This window comes from Ochotona princeps, chromosome 7, assembly GCF_030435755.1.
Source record: "Ochotona princeps isolate mOchPri1 chromosome 7, mOchPri1.hap1, whole genome shotgun sequence".
Lineage (NCBI taxonomy): Eukaryota > Metazoa > Chordata > Mammalia > Lagomorpha > Ochotonidae > Ochotona > Ochotona princeps.
The window spans coordinates 81657835-81679051 of NC_080838.1; the positions used below are offsets into that span (position 1 = coordinate 81657835).

The 21217-nt window shown below is 47.0% G+C and overlaps 1 protein-coding gene across 2 annotated transcripts in view; it reads left to right on the forward strand.

Moving 5' to 3' along the window:
- Positions 1 to 9444: 9444 nt before the first annotated feature.
- The window catches only part of KDR (kinase insert domain receptor), a 43865-nt gene continuing 32092 nt past the window's right edge, over positions 9445 to 21217 (forward strand). Inside the window, exons 1-6 of one of the 2 annotated variants that reach the window (XM_058667291.1) lie at positions 9445 to 9807; positions 13996 to 14089; positions 15888 to 16084; positions 18843 to 18967; positions 19553 to 19721; positions 20263 to 20402. In XM_058667291.1, the coding sequence (XP_058523274.1) occupies positions 9741 to 9807; positions 13996 to 14089; positions 15888 to 16084; positions 18843 to 18967; positions 19553 to 19721; positions 20263 to 20402 (792 nt within the window). In that variant the 5' untranslated portion in view covers positions 9445 to 9740. The remainder of the gene's footprint in view (positions 9808 to 13995; positions 14090 to 15887; positions 16085 to 18842; positions 18968 to 19552; positions 19722 to 20262; positions 20403 to 21217) is intronic. The other variant, XM_058667290.1, reaches the window with a different exon arrangement.

The following is a 21217-nucleotide window of genomic DNA, read 5'->3' on the forward strand; positions in this document are numbered from 1 at the left end:
GCTGGCCACATCCTTGTCTATCATGATATCTTTAGGATAAAAGCACCATAGCTGATATTCTTGCTTCCGCCTTAAGCTTTGCTAATAGGGGGCTGGCATTATGCCAGAGCATGTAAAACCACTGCGTGTGACAATGCCATCCCATAGGGGTGCTGGTTTGGGCCCCAACTGCTGCACTCCCAATGAGTCATCTGCTAATGGCTTAGGGGAAGCAGGGGAAGAGCCCAGGTCCTTGAACCAAGGCTACTCATATGGGAGACCCAGGTGAAGCACTCAGTTCCTGGTTTTGGCCTGGCTCCATGCTGGCTGTTGTGGCCATCTGGGCAGTGACTCAGAGATAGAAGATTACTCTATTTGTGAATAACTCTGATTAATCTTTTTAAAATAAAATCCCTTTTTAATAAAAGGATTTGCAAATAGTCCAACCTTAACAAAAACCCTTGTATTCTATATAATAAAAAGAACAATTAAAAAATGAAATCTTGGGGCTGGCATGATGACTCAACTGGCTAATCCTCCATGTGCAAGTGGTTGCATCCCATATGAGAGCTGATTCATGTCCTGGCTGCTCCACTTCCCATCCAGCTCCCTGCTTGTGGATTGAGAAAGCAATGGAGGATGCCCTGGGCCTTGGGACTCTGCATCTGCACAGGGGACCTAGAAGAAGTTCCTGGTGTCTGGCTTCGGATTGTCTTGGCTTCAGCCACTGTGGCCATTTGGGGAGTGAACTAGCAGATGGAAGATCTTTCTCTCTGTCTCTCCTTCTCTACAAATATACATTTCTAATAGAAACAAACAAATTTTAAAAAAAGAAATGAAATCTTAAATGCATAGCCATTTAGGGTGGCATCAGAGAACATGAGATTCTTTGGAATAAATCTATCAGAACATAGTCAAGATTTGGATAATGGAAACCAGGAAACACTGATGATGGAAACTTTTATCAACTCCAAGATGACCTTCCCTAACCTCTGCTTCCTGCTATTCGCGCTCTGTTGTTATTTCTCTACTGCACTGATTGGGGCTGACTTGTGAGCTAGCAGGATACCTGGCAGTGCTTCTTATGGCATTCACCTTGCTCTCTTTGGTCATTTGCCATGAGGATATTAAATTCACTTATGAGAATAGCCAACTACCCAACGGAATTCTCAACAGTGAGTAAGGATCTGGGTCATTATGCCAGTCAGTGTGAGAACGGCACACACAAGCAATAGACTCTTCAGGCCAAGCTCTCACATGACTGCATCCCTGGTGCGAGTCTTGGTTCACACTGATGGGAGACCCCAATCGGCACAGCCAGTGAATCTGCTCCAACATTGCTGTCCCACAGAGATGCTGAGATAAAACCTTCCACCGGGCTTGAGCAGCCTTAGTGATGCAGGAATCATGGAAAGCTAGCCAGATTTTGACAACTGAAAATTCAACATTGCCAGAACAGATCTTTAAAAATGTAGGACTTTGCAAAATGCGAACAGAACCCTCCAAAATATGGTAGAGATTAGTTGTACTAGCCTGATTGCTTTTGATAAGTTGCTAGTGGGGCCTTGGAGAGAAGTGGAGACAGTGTTGTTGGACACTGGAGGAGGGGAAGTTTAGGATTGTTTCAGGAGATTGTTCAGGCAAACAGTAGAGCTTCTAAGAGACTTCCTTCCTTTGTGTCCCAGCAGTGTTGGTGGTACCCCGAGGCAGGGAAACAGATCACCAGGGATCTGTGGTTGTGGGTTTTGATGAAGGAGACTCTCAAAAAGAGTTTGAGGAGACCCAGAGAAATTTTAAGAGAACCACATTGGCAGAGACACCACTGACTTGGCGACTATCTGGTTACCATTAGCATCTGCTGATGGCTTCACAATTTAGGACACTGGCTCTGAAGCCAGAAAGGTGTAGATTTATATCTCAGTTCCAGATCTGGTAAAAGGAGACAATGAGATCATGTATACAGACTCTTGGGACAGTGTACATCAGGCATTTGTATGCATTAGGATTGGTACTTTAGGGCTCCTTGAAGGTCATGATTTGGTACCTACTGTAAACCACATGAGGAAGCTGGCAGTATCGGGGGGGGAGTGAGGCTGTGCCCTCTGAACGAACAAAGGTGAGCTCCTTTGTCCACCTTCTGGGAGGATGAAGATGTTCACCAGATCATCTCCAAGAGAGAGAATGAGATGTCCTTCACAGGCTTTTTAAACACTCAAATGTTAACAGCATTAATTTGTTATTTAAGTTAAGGTTTGTCGTATTTTAGGAAGTATTTATTTACTTGAAAGGCAGACCAACACAAAGAAAAGGAGTGAGAGAGGGTGAAAGAAAGGCAGAAGAAAGGGACATAGAGGGACGGGTGGAAGGAGGAAGTAACAGTTCTTTAGCAATTCACTACCGATTCACCCCCCAAATGGTTGTAACAGCAAAGCCTGGGTCAGGCCAAAGGCGAGAACCAGGAGCTCCATCCCAGTCTCCACATGGGTGGCAAGGATCCAACCCTTTGGGCGACCACCCACCGTCCTCCCAGGTGTATGAGCGGGAAGCTTGATTAGAACTGTGGTAGCCAGCACTTGAATAGAGTTCTGTTACAGGGTGGCTTAGACCTCTGTGCTACATCATCAGCAACTAAACTGTGTTTTAGAATTCTAAACTGTCAATGTTTTGAAATAGTAAATACATAAGAAAATATGGAGTAATAAATGGAATCCCTCTTATCTTCCCACCTCTCTACCCAGGTCCTTTGGAATACTGATGTTCCAGTTACATGTGCCCCACAAGACCTTTTGTCTGTGCGTGTGTGCATGCAAAGCAGTATGTGATCCTCAAAGAAAACGTAAGTCACTTCCTGATTTTGTGACTGAGGAGTAATCACTGTTTAACTGCTGATAACTAAGCACATGTACACAGATGCTTGTATGCGTCTTGAAACTCAAGCTCGTATGACACTTGAGTAGTGCTGTGTCCTCATGTTGGACGTTGGATTCTTTTTAACTCGATGTAAGGACTGACTCCACGTCTTAGTGTAATCGCAATTTGGCTCCTGACTTGAGAAACTGGGGGTGGTGACGGCTGATGTCACACACTGCACAATCTCCAGCAATGGTTCTGGACTAGAGTAGTGGATTTAGTGGATTTATCTTTCTTGGAACTCAACTTCAGTGTCTTCCTCCCACCTCATCTTCCCCAAGCAGTTCTCCTCCTGTCATTTGTGGTCGTATGTTAGCAAGGCGTAACTCAGGAAGAGCAGGGGTAGCTGTCATCAGGCCTGAATACAAGACACTTAACTTCTGTTAGAGCTAATCATGCAAAGTTTAATTCTTTCCTTCAGAATGAGCTATTATTTCCAGACTTTTGATTCAAACACTTCTACTTCTTCCTTGGAATTCTCTTCACTGGTAGATAGAAACATTTCATGCTGTCAAATGTTGGATCCTAATTTGAAGCCCTCAAGGATACTGGAAATGTTGTTATACGGGTTGGGTTGTGACATAGTGCTTTGGGCAACATCCCCGGCTGCCACCTGCAATGCCATCATCTTACATTGGAGTCTTGGTTGCTTTGCTTTTAGTCTAACTCCATTAGGGTGTTTCTAGGAAAGCAGCAGAAGACCCCAGTGCTTCAGCCCTTGCCACATGTGTGGGAGACCTGGATGGAGTTCCAGGTTCCAGACTTTGGTTTGACACAGTACTGGCCACTGTGGCTATTTGGGGAGTAAGCCAGTGGATAGACTCTTGCTCTTTCTCTTGCAACTCTTTTGCTCCCGCTCTTTGTCACTCTTTCAAGTGAATACATTTTTAAAAAGACATCAGCTGTTGATGATTGAGATTATGTCTGAAAGAGGAGTACAGAAGCTAAGAGAATAACGTGGAATGAAGATTATAAGACCTTGGTTATTCTAGAATTCTATCCTGGAGATGATCAGAATTTAGATGACCAACCTACATTAAGAAGAGATAAAAAAGAACAATTATGTCAGGAAACAAGAATTGGCAAGATTAAGTGATATAGGTGCTGGCAATTTTGGGTGAAGTTTCCACCTGTGACACAGGCATCTCCTATGGGGATAAGCTTTGAGTCTTGGCTGTACCGCTTCTTATCCAGCTCCCTGCTAATGAGCCTGAGAAAGCAGAGGAAGATGGCCCAAGTACTTGGGTCTCTGCACCCACATGGGAGACCTGGAAGAAGCTCTACTACTGGCTGTTGTGGCTATTTGAGAGATGAACTAACAGATGGAAGATCTCTCTGTCTCTGTTCCTATTTCTCCTTTCTATAATTCTGCCTTTCAACTAACTAACTAACTAACTAACTAACTAACTAACTAGTGTTGTTCTAAGATTGAGTGAAACAGCACAAGAGAAGGCAGAAAGACAGCAGAGCTTTCAGGGATGGTTTCAGCAGGTGTGTTTTATGGAGAAAAGCGGTATCTACGAGCCAGTGTAAATTGCTTGGGTGTAGACCTTGGATTCCCACTGCGTGGCTCCCACCCGGGCCCTGCCACACGGGAGCTGATGCATGCTAATTACTGCATGATGACATCACTGGGGGAAAGGAGGAAGATGTTTTTGTATTCAATGAATGTAAGCTTAATGAAGCGTCAAAGCTGTGCTGTTGCGTCCTCTACCTCATAAGGCAGCAAGGAAGACAAGTGCATGTGTTCCAATCATCTGATCTAAGGCATTTTCTACTAAAGCCTTCAGACCTTCTCTCCAACCAACAGTCCCTTCTCCATGTTGTCATGCCATTTTAGTGTTGACTTCATCTCAAAGGTGGACTCTGATGGATCTGAGTCTCTCAGATCCTTCGTGGCCTTAGTAGTTGGTTTAGAAATATGGAAACAGAATGTAAAATGTTTGGCTAGAGCAAAATACTTCCGTTTTTTTCAAGATGTTTTCTGTTGTGGATGGTATGGAATGAGGATGTGAAGTCTGTTTTGCTGTTATTTTAACTGAGGGCAGAAGTGACAAGGCCATGGAGACACATTGCAGGCTAACTCAATGAGACTGGATCAAATCGAGTCTGAAGCCATTTCATGATGACATCCACACAGCCTCTATATTTAAGCCAGCCTAAGTTGGTTTTCCTATGGTTTCTAACCTAGGGAATACTGACTTAATACTGCAGTAGTAAGTCAGATGTGGGAATGGGAATGGGCTGTGGAGATCTCTTGGGGCCTGATTTTGAAGAAAAAAAGGACAGCCCAGATAGGTCAGTCCTGGCAGAAAGCACTAAGCAGAGAGAACACACTGGCCAGAGACTAGAGAGCACGAAGCGTCTTCTGCAAGAGGCAATGGCTCCTTCATGGTGCGAGTGTAGAGAAAGTTTATGGTATTACAGGAAGCTGCATTCATAAGTAGGGAGCAGGAAAGAATGAAATCCTTCAACACCAAGCTGAAGACTATTTCTCTGTGTGTGCATGAACAATTATCAAATGTGAAGGGCAAATGAGCCCAGTGTTTTAGGAAGATTGTGTGGATAGCAGCGAGATGACTGAACTGAAACGGCCCAGGGAAAGGTAAGGGAGTTATGAATCAGGGTTGTCTGAGGAACAGAAATAAGATGACAGGAGAGATACACAGGTTTGGAGGAGGTTGGGTTTGGGTGACAAAAAGGATCAGGAAATAATATGGTCTTGTAATAGGGAATCCAAGCATCTGGAAGGGTCTAGATGAGCAGGCTGAAGCAGACAGTGAATGGATGGAGACACAGAGTTCAGCTGTGGACACTGTGAGGCTAAGGAACAGGTGGAATGTGTCCATGGAGATGTCTGAGGACTGGAGGTTGCAGCCTACTGCTAAGGTGGGAGGTCGGAGTTGGAGAGTGCTGGTTAGGGAATTGTCTCTCTAATAAAGACAGCTGAATGAGGAAGCCCTGGAGGAGCATGTGGTGGGTGGAATCCCTGTGTTCAGGGTTGAGCCACAGGGGCTAAGCCAGGGGCAAGCACTGACAGCGTCAATGTCAGTGTCAAGTGTCAGGTGATGAGCAGACCTTGGGGTGGGGTTCGTGGAGGGACTGGACGGGGTCACGACTGAGAAGAACTGTCCATCCCACTCTTGGACTCTGCTGTTTCAAGAACTTTCCTGAAGGAAGAGTAAAAGCATGAGATAGCAGCTTAGCTTTAGGGAGAAGCAAGGTTGAGGTTTCTGAGGATTGGGAAGCGTCAGTGCTGCAGCTGCAAGTCCACAGACAACGTGAGTGTGTCCTGTCCTTGTCGGGGTGCTTGGTGACAGCACATCTGGAGGTGGGGCTAACGTTATGGCGTCAGACATGTGAGCCCATTCTCCAACAGCCTGTCACCTGCCCACACCAGCCTGGCCAACTTTTAGAGGCTTATTAATCAGATCAGAAGTCAGACTTTTCATTTTATTTTAAAATTCCCCTCTCTGTGAGGTGTTTCTTGCTGAGTGGTTTTATTTTATCATGTGCACCCAGGCATGGTAGTTAGAAATGAACGGTCAGAAACATTGCTTTCAGAGAAAATTTTTATTTGCGCCTCTAGGGGCTATTCACAATGTTTTGGAAACTTTGGCTTCCTGAATTTATGTACAAAGAACATGTAACTTCTCTGCTGTCACTGACTATTTCTCAGTGTTGGGGAAGGATACCATTGGGAAACATTGTCTTTACCATGCAAAACCAGGAACAATCCCGCAAGTTCAGAGAGGATTTAACATGAAAGTGGGTATGCCCTTCCTGTGGGGGACTAGGGATTTGTGACTCTTCTCTGGGAAATGGAAAGAGTTTCCTTCTCTCTCTCTCTCTCTCACTCACTCTCTCTCTATCTGCATCATTCAGTTCAAGAGAGAGAATCAATCTTCTCTCAATCTTCACTCCTCAAATGATCCCCAAAGCTACTGCTGGGCCAGGTTCAAGCCAGGAGCCTGGGTTTCTACACCTGCATGGAGGACCCAGAAGAGGCTCCAGGCTCCTGGCTATGCATTGGCACAGTTATGGCCATTGCAGCTGCTTGGGGAGTGAATCATTGGATAGAAGATCTTCTTCTCTGTCTCTTCTCCTCTCTGTATATCTGCCTTTCTAATAAAAATAAACAAATCTTCCAAAAAAAAGTAGGCAGAACAGTAACATGAACTTTTATGCAACTCCCACATTTATTAACCTTCTGCCTTCTTCATATTTACTTGTTAACATATGAAGCCCAACAAACTGGTGGTGATGTAACCAAATTTGGGGCATGCAGAGCATCATTTATGTAGCCTGCTCCAAATCAGAACAATGTATATCCTGTGTGCAGACATCTCAAGGAGCAGCTGGAGACAGAGAGTACTCTGTGACTAAATCAAATTTGCCAGGGTGAGGTTGCTGTGGTGACCACCCCTTGGTGCTCCTAATGCCATGGTTTTCTACACAGGAACTCCAATTCCTGGTACAGTGCCTCGTGCATAGTGGGTGCTTAAAAGTTGTTGCCCAATGAATGAGTCTCATTAGCAGCTGCAAGCAGGAGTCAATGGGTTATAGCAGGCAGCCTTTGCAAAATGCTGAAGGTGCACCTGCTTACCTGTGCTGGGTCCTAATCCAGGGACCTTCCATACCGTCACTCAGTTAACCTTTGCAAAAACTGTGCTATGATATTAAGTTGGTCCAGACCACACCATAGAACTGATAGACTTGGGAGTCAAACTTGTGCAGGGTGGCCCCAGAATCTGCACTTAGCGGTCACTGCTGCTTCTCCATGGGCGGCGGGCGAGCACCACCTGTGGAGCCCTATGGAATGGCTATATCTGTCCGCTTTACAGTGCAGGCAATGGCAAGGCGCTGCATCAGAACAGACCTTTTAAAAACTAGGCTTTGCTATTTCTTCATGAACAGACTAAGTGCTGCGTGGGAGGAAACGGGGGTAGACTGATTTCATTGAGACTCTGCCAAAATCTGGTCTCGTGGTCATCAAAGACGCAGCGTTTCCTCTGAGGCTTCTGAAGGGGGCTATTACTGCGAGGGTCTGCAGGTTCTGGTTTGCGTTTGGAGGAGACGCTATCTTAAGGGAGACGTGTGTCACAAATTGTAAATAAGGCTGAGGGAGAGGCGGAGGTGGGGGGAGAACTGCCCGCTTCCAACCATGTTTCACCTCCCTCCCCTTTAACCAGGTCTGTTGGCGCCCACATCAGGAAGAGACAAATGTCTCCCAAACACCTTCAAGATAGATATGAGTACATCCCGTGCAGTGAGAAGAGGTGTTACTGTGGAAGAGATGGGAGCTTGAGGTAAGCTTTGCTGTGGTATGCTCTCCAAGGTACATTTCAAAGTGGAGGGGGAAAAAAAAGCCAAAGCTTAAAATAGCGTTTATACTAAACTACCATGTGTGGAAAGGGCAGGAACAAACTACATCCACGGGTGCGTAGAATTGACCAGGAGATAAGGAAACTTTAACCTATTTGTTTCTGCAGAAGGAAAGAGCTTTTTGTAAAGAATTTTAAGTTTGTGTCTCCATTAGGACTTCAGAATTAAAATATTCCAAGAGCCAACCAGGAAGCTTGGAAGCACACAGTAGATGTTGCCAAAGCGAGGCAGAAAAGTCACATTTGGCACCCAATGAAACGAGTTTGCGACGTAGAAAATAGTAATCTTGCGTCTTCATTTCAGAGCACCTGGATGCACCCCGGACGAGAGACGTGATGCGGGAGGCGCACATTCTCCAGGGGAGAAATGGAGGGACGCCAGAAGGAAGGGTGGCGATCAGAGCACTCAGACCCACAAAACGCCCGAGGAAGGCCCACGCGCGTGAGGCTTGGCCCCTTCGGGCGCGGCCGGGGTGAAGTCCGCTGTAGTCTGGCTTTCCTCCAGGGGTGCCTGAGGCTGACGGGGCTGTATGCTCTGCCGGGATAGGCCTGGAGCTCTTAGTCGGGCAAGCTACGTCTCTTAGAGGGGCGAGCCGTGGGTAGCTCCCACTCCCGGATTCCTGTGGTCGGGTTTTGGCCAGAGGCAGGCAGGGAAACGCCTTCCGGGGTGCGCAGGATAAATCCACGCAATCCGAGGTCGCCCGGACGCCGCGAAATGCGCGTAGGCAACTACCGCCGCGGGCGCTAAACCAGGCAGAACAGACAACCGATAGAAAACCCCAAATCATGGTCTAATCCGCTGCCAAGGTGAGCCAACAGCCCTATTCAAGATCCCCCGCTGGAGAGGGGCCCCGCGCTTCGACGCGCCTGGCGAGGGCGCAGCGTCCCTTGCCGCGCTCCGAGTGATGCTTCCCCAAACTAGGGCACCAGCAACCGCCCGAACCTCGCGGTGGCTAAGAGCCCGGCGCGGACTCTGTGTGCATCCAGCGAGCTGCTTCGCCTGGTCTCTCTCTCCCAGGCACCACGCAGGGTACTGTGCAGGGTTGGGCAGGTGGGAGAAGGGGCGCGGGAGCAGGCGTGGGGAGCCGGGGTCTCAGCCCAGTCCCTGGCAAAGGGCGGAGCCAGCTGCTCAGGGAGCCCCGCCTAGACCCGGTCCCGCCCTCGGCCCCGCCCCGCGCTCTAAGTTTTGGGCCCTGCTCCCGGACAACACTGAGTGTCCGGACCCCGGGAGCGGAGGTTGAGTGCGGACTCTTGTGCCCACGCGGGGCATCCCTGGGGCACGCTCCACAAGAAACCCCCAGAGCTCGTCCCGCAATCAGGATAGACTTTCCTGCAGCAGCCTCTCCGGGCCAGGGTGCCCTTTGCCCTCTGCGCTCCTGGGTCCTGCACCAAGACTCTTGAGTCCGACAAGGGGAGTCAGGCGTTGGCGCCTGAGTGGTGGGCACTGCGCCTCGCGCGAGTTGCGGGATGGCGAGCAAGGCGCTGCTAGCCGTCGCTCTGTGGCTCTGCGTGGAGACCCGGGCCGTCACTGTGGGTAAGGAGACCCCTTCCCAGGAGCCCAGGTGGAGAGTCGGGGTGGGGGTGGCAGCGATGGAGAGAAGGGGGATGCCCAGAGGACCGGGAGACTCGAATCAACTTGGAGTCACTGGCTTGGAGAGTTGGAAGGGGCTCAGCATCTTGTGTTCTTTCATTTCTTAATGGGGAAACTGAGGCTCCAGCGAGCACCCTCGCCCAGGTCTGTTCCCACTGTGCTGCTCTCCCATCAGGGCCTCTGCTGGAGCGTGTCCTGTACACACCTTCTGACGCTGGGGGACGCAGGAGTGGACCTGTGCCGCCGGGGATCACCCCGTCCCAAGATGCACTGTGCACTCCGCTTCGCCTCTGGGGGAGTGGAACCGGCCTGGGTCCACTGTCCCCCTCCGGTTCCAATGCAGGTGCACGCCCATTCATTGTAGGAGCTGAGGTTCGAAGTGGAGGAAAGTTTAGTTTTTCCTTTGGTGCGGGTCCGCCTGTCTCCCAGCAGCGAAGTGGGGAGAGAAATTGGGGCTGATGTCCCCTGTTGTGACAGCTTCCCCGAGTCTCTTAGTAACAGTGTCCTGCATAAAGTAATTTGACATCTTTCAAAGGGCTTCAGTGTTTGGGATTAGAGCAGGGACAGAAGCTGCAGTGCCGGCTCCACTCACCTCTCTTGCCATCTAAATCCCAGCTCCCAGAAGATGGGAAGCACACACATTTTTGATGTGATGGCTGTCGTCTCTCCTCCCACCCCACAACTCCTCTCTCTCTTCTTCCTCATCACCCCTCCTCCCTCCCTCCTCTCACAGTTTGCTGATTTCCAGGTTTTCTGCTCTTTGGAGGACAAGAAAGGGAAGGGACATCAGAAAAAGAAAAAAAAAAAAACAAACCCAACCCAAACCAAACCAAACAAACCAAAACAAAAAAGCCAAAAACAAGCCATCCCAGGAAAAAGTTTCTAAACTTGGATGGGTAGAAATGGCTCCAATGTCTTCCAAGATACTCACCATACATAGTGCCAAGATCATCTGTCAGCAGTTACTGAATTTTCTTAATAATGCCTTGGTTCATCAGGGTCGACTCCAGCAAGGACACAGGTCTCTCTCTCTCTCTCTCTCTCTCTCTCTCTCTCTCTCTCTCTCTCTCTCTCTCTCTCTCTCTCTCCCCCTTCTCTCTCTCTCTCTCCCCCCTCCCTCTCCCTCTCTCCCCCCTTCCTCCTTCCCCCCCCCTTCCTCTCCCTCTTTTTGGGAGGAAAAGGACAGGGGCATCTCGTTGTTCTACATCCCACAAAGAAGCGAGTTGCTTGGAAGGGCTGAGTATTTCTTAGCACTGCCAAGCGGGATGAGGGGTTGCCCTTTGGGAGTGAGTGACTCACCTGAGTGGACAGGACTGTCATTAGTGCCACCAATATTTGCAGACAGGGGCACTGTTGTTTTCCTTCCTGGCTTTGAGCCGGAAGGTACGGTGCAAAAATGGAATTCATGTTGGCGCTGGGGTTGGACCATCGAGGGCTTTTTAATGAGTGGTGGTGTATATAGCTCTTCGAATTATTTGCTTAGAAGTTGCTCCAGAAGAGAACTCAGATTTGCAGGTGAAAATGAAGGAGGATTAGTGGGAAAAAAAATGAGTGTTGGCTGTGCCATAGGCCGTTGGAGAGATGGTGGCCTCGTCAAAGTGTTGCCCTGGTGGATACATGTCTGGAATGCTCTGGTGTTCTCCTGGCTTCCCGTGAATAGAGGACATTTTTATTTTTGCATAGCTAATGTGTCTAGAGTGTGAGATAAGCTGTACTACTGATTTATGGGAGACTTCAAGCGTTCCTCTCTTGGTGTTGGGGTGTATATAGCTTACTGAAGGAGCCCACTCCTGCGACTCACACAGCAGCATGCTCACAGAACAGACTCCTTCCTGCGAAGACTGTGTGAGTCGTAGTAAATCATTGTTTGCAGCGTGTCCCTCAACCTAGAGTTCTCAGTCAGATTGGAAATCTGTGTCCATTCACTAGAATTGTTGTCATTTGTTTTTCTTGTCTACAGCTAAGGGAAGACTTTTCTTTCACTTTTTTGTTGCTGTTGTTTTCTGCTTTGGAGACAGTCACTTTCTTCATAATCGAAAGTGTTATGCTAATTAATTAAGTGTGTTGGCTGCCAAGATCCAGAGCCGTGTGTGCGTGTGTGAGCTTTCTCTGCTAGTTCCCGGGAACTCCTGTGAGAGTGTGAATGTGTGGACCTGGGGCTGGGGGTGGAGGATAAGGTTCAAGACCCACTGCTCCAGTCAGTACCAGTGTCAACTGGTTTCTGAGATTTCTTGATGTAATTCAACTTCCAGGTCATTTTAAAAAGAATGATTTGACCTACAAATCTACAGTTATGGCAGCTGATTTTGCACATCTGCGTGGCTGTGCGAGCCATGTGCAGTCAGTTGTTGCTGTGCGTGCTGGGGTGCAGGGACTCATTGCCCTGGGCATTCGTACTGAATAGTTGCTTGCACTCTCTTTATTCATACTGGCTCAGATTTGCTTGTACCCTCTTATTTGCACAACAAGGTCAATGCTAGTTTAGACCTCAGGAGTCATTTGTACTTAGTTGGTTTGAGTTGGAAAGCTTGGGTAATTACTTAAAATTTCTTTATTGTTTATATATTTGGGACACAGAGGGATAGGGACAGAGATGGAGATAGAAACACACAACCAACCCTAGCTGCTCATTCGTGCCCCAGACGCTTGTGATGACCAGGCCTTGCGAGCACTGAAGCTGGGAGCTAGGAACTTAATCCAGGTTTGCTTCATGAATGGCAGGAGTCTAACGGCATGAGCCTTTTTCTTTTTTTTTTTGGTCTGCTACTGTGTTTGTTAGCTGAAAGCTGCAGCCATTAAATCTCTAACATGGGATGTGGAATTTTTTTTCTCAAGACTTATTTATTTAAAGTCAAGTTTACAGAGACAGAGAAATAGAGATCTTTCCTCCATGGGTACTTACTCCAGAAAGCTGTGATGATTAGGTCTAGGTGAGCTGGAAACCAGAAGCCAGCACTTCTTCCAGGTCTCCCGCGTGGATGGCAGGGCCCAGACCGTGGGCCATCTTCTACTGCTTTTCCCCGACCATTAGCAGAAAATTGGATGGGAAGTACATTCAGCTGGGGCATGAACCAGCGTTCATATGGGATGCCAGCATTGCAGCTGGTGATTTAGGTTGCTGTGCCACAACCATACTTCCAAAGTGTTGCTCTTAATCTGTCTCTTGACCATTCCAGATGTCTACCTCAATGTTTAAGCTGTTATCTTGCAGATCTTGATGTCTGTGAACACCCTAACTTGATGGATGGGTTTGCTTTCTTGGATGCGTTTTTAACACATGGTAGTCCATCATGTGTAATTGAGCAAAACTCAGCCAGCCTATCTGGTGTTAGGGTGGCAAACGGTGAAGAGTCTGTCCTGTGACGTTTTCCTGGCTCTTTAAGACTTTAGGTGAAGAACCAGTTTCTTTTTCCAAGCCGGCTATCAGGTTAGGCTCTGAGCTTTGATGAGTAAGTTGAGAGCTCCCAATGGTCATTCATCATCATCATATTTTAGCACTCTCGAGAAAAAAGTATGTTAATACACATGCTTGCATATATGAACCTGGAAGATGCCTCCTCTTCCACAGCCCCTCTCTCCAGTTCAAAACACGGTCTTTAGGGGCTGTTGTTTCTGCCCCGACACGGAGGTTAGGGAGCAAGTGTGCCAGAAAATCCGTGAAGAAACAGGAGACGAGGCATTGTGCCCCTCCCCCAGCTTCAGGAACGGTGGCGCGATCTCCCTGGGCAGTATGCATTAATCAGCAATTTAAGCAAATGTGGACATCCTATGCTTTATAAGAAATGTCAGTGGGTCCTTTCCCAAGGGAGTGAGATCATCAGCTGAAGGTTCATTTGGTTTCAATGTCCCATATCCTTTTGTAAGACCTTGAAGTTGGCAGTGCAGGAAAACAGGAACTCCACCCGAGCTCCATGAACTGCAGACTGTTGTGTTCATTTATGAGCATCTGCCCATTCTTCCTGTTATGACACAGCTTGTGAACTTTTACTGGGAATGGTGAAAAGCAAAGTCCCATTTTTATACAATGCATGGTGCAGAGGCCTTTTCAACTATAGCGTGTGCATTGTTTCTGGAAGGTGTTTCCTAACAGGTCCAACTCAGTGGTCATGATATTCATTTCTTTGTCTCTAGGTTTTCCCAGTGTCTCGCCCGAATCACCCACTCTTAGCATACAGAAAGACATACTTACAATCATGGCTAATTCAACTCTCCGAATTACTTGCAGGTAAGGATTCATTTTAGATGGATATTTTCTGTGTGTGAAATAGTTCCTTGCTTTTTGAGGGAAAATCATTTTCATGACAACAGAATTCTAATAAAGTTGTAGCCATTGTTCCCAGCGAGGGAGATGTCTAAGAACTGATGTCTTCATGAAAAAAATGAGAAAAGTTTCCTCTCAAACATTCTCTACCATAGGTGGGTATCTTTTTCAGCTACTCTGTGCGCGCACGCACACACATACACACACGTGCACACACACATGCACGCTTCTAAACCAGTAGAGTACCTAGTATGTGATAATCACTCAATAAATAAGTCAAGTTGAAGACATACCATTAAGGTTTTATATATATATATATATATGTATATATATATATCCTGTAACAACATACTGTATGATAAAATTTTTACTGTATTAGTAGCAATTGAATAGGTAGCCAGCCATTTGACAGAATATTCTGCCCAAGGGCAGAATGACATGGGTTGCATGTGTCTCCGAATGCCAGTTACAAGTCGTCTTCACGGGTCTTAATGAGTGGGAAAACGTCTCTTGGACGAGAACTAGGGGTCTTTAGTTTTTATCTTCCTAGCTCTGCCCAGTTAGGAAGACTGGTGTGTAATTCAGTGACAGTGCACGAAAGACTTGTGGTTTGTTGGGGGCAGAGACCGTGATGGGAAGAGGTCCTGCTGCCCTTCAGGAAGAGTGTTGGGGCAAGCATCAACCAAGGACACATGACTGCTTTGGTGTCACACTTGCTGAATACCTAACGCTCAGTAGAATGATGCAGATCTACTGCCAGTTGCAAAGTGCACAAGGTTACTCTATGACCCTTGTCAAGGGCCAGTTGCCCATCCCCAGCCCTTGAGAAAGAATTCTGTGCAGGTGCTGTTTCCACAGTGTGGCTAATTCAAGGCACACTCTAGTAGACGTCCTCTTTGTTACCTTTGCAAACAATTATTGTTGAAGATCCCCAGTGGTTCTTCCATGTGCTGTCTGTGTAGACCTTCCCTATGTTCTGAAGAAGCCATGAAATGCGTTCACATAGTTGTCACTTCATTCTTGGCATGAAGGTATTGTTGGTACTGATTGTGCTCCCTGGGACCTGGGGGTGTAATGGTGGGTGGAAGCTGTCTGATTCTGAAGGGATGCTTGCAAGATCCTATAAGGCTTGTGGTCCCCACTTCCTTTCTTCCCAAATGTACCTCTTACTCTGCCCATGGTCCCCCTCTCATCTGCTTCCCTTGGCTTCCTTGCTAGTCCTAATCCCTCCAGATGTGCTCCTGTGCAAAGGCTTTGTGTATGCCGTTCCCCTGTACGGAGTCCTGTGACCCTCGAGGCTCACATGGCCACCTTCATCAAGCCCTTTCCTCCAGATCGCTTCACTCTTTGCGTCTTCTCTATTTTTGCTCCACTGTCCTAATGACCAACCTTGAGTACTTTTTGATTGTCTGTCCTCCAACTGGATTAAGTTCCCCTAAAGGCACTGGTTTTTGTCTGACCTGTCTACTGCTGTATTCCCAAGTCCTTAAAAATGCTTGGCACACAGCAGGTGTTTGGTCAGGTAATGAATGTGTGGTTTAATGAGAATGTTTAGAAACTCTTTACGTGGTGAAGTGGTTTCTGACATGGAATATGTGTGATTTGTATATGTATTTTTGGTCATGATCTAACCTGCCAGCATGAGTTGAAGGCCTGGAGGCTTTGGCTTTGAGGAGTTGGAGATTCAAACTCTCTGTTTTCTTAGAGACAGCCTCATAGTGCAGCACTTCCCACTAATAGCTCCCTGGAATGATTGTTTCAGAGGACAGAGGGAGCTGGACTGGGTCTGGCCCAACAACCAGAGCGCCTCTGAGGGAAGGATGCAGGTGACGGAGTGCAGTGACGACTTGTTCTGCAAGACACTCACAATTCCCAGAGTGATTGGAAACGACACTGGAGCCTACCAGTGCTGCTACCAGGATACCAAGGTGGCCTCCACTGTCTACGTCTACGTCCAGGGTAAGTGGGGAACCAGCATGCATTTCCCACATGGGCTTTCGGGTGAGAAAACGCAAAAGGTGTGGAGCAGAATCGAGGTCAACAGAAGTCTGGCACAGAGGCTGTTGGTCAGGCGGAGTTTACAAAACCCATCCTCTCCGTGGCCTCCCCCGAGAAGTGACTCATGGGCGAGCTGTGGAGCACAGGTCACGTTGCCTCACTTTCGTCCGACTTGTTTGATTCTGATCTTGGTTGCTGAGGGAAATCTGCATTCACCTTTGGCTGCAGAGGCCTGTAAGGAGCCTTCTGGTATTTGCCATGAGCTGGAGATCTTTGAGCTCAAGGCAGATTTGGAGGTGAATTATGGGGAGGTTTCTGTGGCGAGATAGGCTATCTACAACCCGAAGGAGATGTTCCCAGGAATGCAGAAGGAAAGCATCGTGGGGCCTGGAGTTCTGCTGTGTGTAAGAATTCTTCTTTTCCTGCTTTGGCTGTGTAGAAACGACCATCGCTGCCGTGTGTAGCTAGATTCAGACTGCTTCTAAGGTCCTTTGGTGACACCGTGTCCTTCCTTCCTTTACATGGTCTAGTTGAGTTTGAACGTTGGGCATGATACCAAGGAGGACAACTTCACCATCCTTGTAACACAGCAGTGCTGTACATATTTGGGATTCATGGTATGTGTGTGCTTGCTTCTGGATGCTTATGCTAACTCAGCTTTCCTAGGAGAACCCAGCTTAATTGAGATGCCAACAATGCCATATAGTATGAGGGCATGCAAGCCTTACATCTTATTTGGCTTGGAGATGGACTTATAAAAGACGTGGCATTTCTGTTTCTTTGTGTCCCAGAGGATTTGAGGCAAATAAAGAGGATTTGGAGGGTCCCCTGGTCAGGAGCATTCTATTTTTTGCAGAACACGTGCAACATCAGCTTCGAGCAACATCCTTGCATGTTCCCAGTTAGGTTTCAGTTGTGTGCTTGATGGGCAGGGCCAGGCAGCGGAGTAGTGGCGAGCACGTCAGGACAGCCTCTCTTGCTGCTGTCTTGCACAGCGCTGGAGACCAGGTTTTAGTTTTTGCCTGGGGTAAGCAAAGTCTCGCAGAACCCTAGGTGCCTCCCCGCTCCTCTGCAGGATTCTGGAGAGGCGAGGCTGGAATCTTGGAGAATTTCTTGCTCCTTTTGATCTAGCAGCCCTGGGGATGAGGCTGTCTTGGAAGATTGTAAGGATTTCCGGCTTGCAGCCTGTCTGGAAATGCACCAAGCTCGGCCTCTCCCACCGTATCCCCATATTTCCTTCTCTCCAACTCAGGAAACCTGGAGACAAGCAAAAAATCCATTCCACGAGTTACAGTAAATATTTGATTTTGAGAGGATGGGTGGTTGTTTTTTTTAATTATTATTTCCTTTTTTGTGGGGAGAGGAGTACTGAAATAGAATTTGGTTTATGGAATAGCTTTACTCTTATGCAAAGGATTAATTCAGCATCCTGGGGCTTGCTCTGTAAACAAGTTATGTCATATTTCATACCACAAGGGTGAGCGGTAGGCAGAGTTAAGTAGTGGCATCCTCCGGCACTGTTTATTTGTGTACTACCTGTCATTGGTATACCGTGCAGTTCTGCTTCCTGTGTAAGCCTAGTGTTCTAGGAGGAGAGCTGTCCAAGATTTTGGCCACCAAGGCTAACAGTGGGAATGCAAACACTGCAGCGTTCCCCGCGGATAAGCCTTTCATGTCCCTTCCGCTCCCCACCTTATTTCCTCCGTCTTCTGACTCCATTCCCTCCAGTCGTGGATGGAGCCAGGAAGTGAGTGCTGGCCTCCCAAGATAATGGCTCAGGCATGTGGGGAACTTGATTGACTGTGTTTTTGAGTTTTCCAGCTGGGAAGGAAGGAAGACTTGGGCTGCTGCAAGGGTGTTAGGCGCCTCTGTCCCCTTGGCTTGAATTAGCTCTTTCCCTGGCATAGACATCACCCAGTGCTCTGAAAACGCTGGGTTGGGCAGGCGTGCTGCGGACAGGGAGATGAGCTCTCCCCTGTCTGAGATTTCCGGTGCAACTCCACCCATGTCATGTCCGTCTAGGGGTGAAGCGACGCCCTGGCCACTCCCCAACGTATGAATTGCATTGGAACAACTATGGCATCTCTTCAGGTTTCTTCTCAGCTTTTTGCATGGTGGCATTCCAAATGTTGTTGTTCAAGAGCTTATTGACTGTTGAACCTTAGACTAAATGCAGTAACTATGTCAGGAACATCTCTTGTTTCTGGGGAGCATCTTCTGGGTAGTCCTCAGAATCTTATAACGATCCCCTAGAGAGTCTCTTGTATAACTGGATCAAACCTAAAAGTTGATGAATTGTTTCCTGTTCAAGATCTTTGGTGATCATTCATTTATTTTTATAATATTTATGCTATTCATCCGAAGATTGAAAATTAGTTTTGTAATGTTAGTAGAAGTTGCGGGTCAAGTCTACAGATTTAATTTTAAATTTGAAAGGAAAAGCGTTTTATTTTAAAAAAGAGTTTTACAGACTGTTAAAATGTGATGTCAATAAAATGTGTTTTATTTGATGAAGGGTCTTACAAAAGGAGTTGTCTTTCTCATTTTATACACAAACAGGGTCCGATGGCTACGAGAAGACCAGCCTGGGACTTCCTTGTCTGGATGAGGTGTAATATCTAATCCCTCACTTCTTCAGCAAGAACTTACGCACCTGAAAGGTGATCGGTTTTTCTAGCAAACAATATTTATTTACTGATGGGATTAATTTTCCTTCTAGATTACAGATCTCCGTTTATTGCTTCTGTCAGTGATCAACATGGAGTTGTGTACATTACTGAGAACAAGACTGTGGTGATTCCATGCCTGGGATCCGTTTCAAACCTGAACGTGTCACTTTGTGCTGTAAGTTGCATGTTCAATCACCTTTAAGTTTTACATTTTTAAAAAAAAGGTTTGTTTTATTTATCTTAAAGGCACAGTTACAGAGAGGCCGATATATATTTAGAGAGAGAGAGAGAGAGAGAGAGAGAGAGAGATTTTCCATTCCAGATAGTCATAATGGCTGAAGCTGGGCCAGGTGTCAGGTGCTTTTTCTGGGTCTTCCACGTGGCTGGTAGGAGAGCAGGCACTTGGTCCGTCTTCCATTGCCTTTCCCAGGTACATTAGCAACGAGCTGGATCTGAAATGGAGCAGCTGGTACTCCAACTGGTACCCAGATGGGATGCCAGCGCTGTAGATGTTGGCTTTACCTATTGCATCACAATGCTAGCCCTATGTTTTATAATTGTGAGGTAATCTTAAGATGAGTAGTCTATTTATAATATAATATCCACAGTGAGTTTTAAAAGAATCTCTAGGAAGGGTTAAAATGGCCATGAATAAAACCAGTTGCTATTAAGATGAATTCTTCAGTGATTATCAGACATAGGTTCCGTTTGTGGACAGTCCTGTGTTACATATTTGCTACTTTTGTTTTTAATTTCGCAGAGGTATCCAGAGAAGAGGTTTGTTCCTGATGGCAACAGAATTTCCTGGGACAGCAGGACGGGTTTCACCATCCCCAGCCACATGATCAGCTACGCTGGCATGGTCTTCTGTGAGGCCAAAATTCACGATGAGAGTTACCAGTCAATTATGTACATAGTTGTGGTTGTAGGTAAGATGACCTCGCCTTGGCATATCGCGAACACTGGACAGTTCAGTGCGAAATCCTGTGCTAAGATCCTGGCTATGAAGACAGAGGGTCAGGGACATGGAATATTAAAACAAAAAAAAAGTCTGAACTCAGGACATGCTTTTTGGGCAAGCCATTACACGAATTCATCTCTTCCATGCTCCTGAGGTTTGCTCCTTCCTTGCTAAGGGCAAGATGGAAAAAGAAATGTTCTCACATGAGTGTGTGAGCAGTTCAGTGGCATGACCACGGCTTGGCATCAGTTTCTCTCATTTGGATCTGTTCTGTGGAAAGTTCCAGTCTCCTGACCACTCAGAGCTTCCTTCTTTTCCAGCCCACTGGGACCCTGGAAGCACTGCTTTGTAAATCTATAGGGCCCTTTCCCAGAGGCTCCCAAATATTTATGAAACCTTTGGGGGGGAAATGTGGTGGAAATTTTAAAAGTTGCATTATTGAAAAATAACTGTGCCAAGCTCTAGGCGTGCATTGCTCACTGTCTGTCCCCCCACCCACTCTGCTTTAGGGTACAGGATATATGATGTGGTGATGAGCCCCGCTCACGAGGTGGAGCTATCTGTGGGGCAGAAGCTTGTCTTAAATTGTACAGCGAGAACCGAGCTCAACGTGGGACTGGACTTCAACTGGGAATACCCTTCTCCAAAGGTAACACTGGCATTTCAAAACCAGATCCCTGTAGGCTTTGATAATAAGCTCAACGAAGTTCGCTGGAGTGATCGGGGTTCTCTGGTCAGATAAAATGTAAGGGCCTCCTCACACACATACTCACATATGCACACTCGCTTAAAAAGAATTGCATTCAATGTTAGCCAGCAAGAAGATCTGCCCGTCACTGCTCCAAGCAGCCCATGAGTGTTGGTTTTCTGTTACAACTGCATCTTTCCATGTTGAGCTGTTTGCCCTCTGAAGGTTTTTCACCCTAATCTTATTTATTTGAAAAGCAGTGTTACAGAGAAAGTAAAAGAGAGAGAGAGAGAGAGAGAGAGAGAGAGAGAGATCTTCTATATACTGATTCAGTTTCCAGATGGTTACAATGGTTAAGACTGGGCCAGGGTTAAACCAGGCACCTGGAGTTCTGTCTGGGCCTCTCAAGGGGTTGCAAAGGGTTTCCTCTGCTTTCCAAGGTGCATTAGCAGGGATTTGGATTGAAGGTGAAGCAGGCAGTATTTGAATCTGCACTCATGGGATGCCAGCATCATAGGAGGTGGCATAACCCACTCTCCTCCAAAGTGTTTGGTCCATTTCCCCATTAAGAGCTGACACGACACAGCTCCCTTTAAACCAAGGTCATATCTGCTTGTCCTGCAGTTTACATCCATCTCATGCCTGCTCCTTAAGGCTTGTGAAATGGGTGGTTCCATTTGAGTCTCCTGAAACCTAATCTATTTGTAGTTTGATGCTAGAAGTCCCTATTAGTGTTTGCTGATGGTGAAGACTTGGTTTTCTGGGTCTCCAGAAGC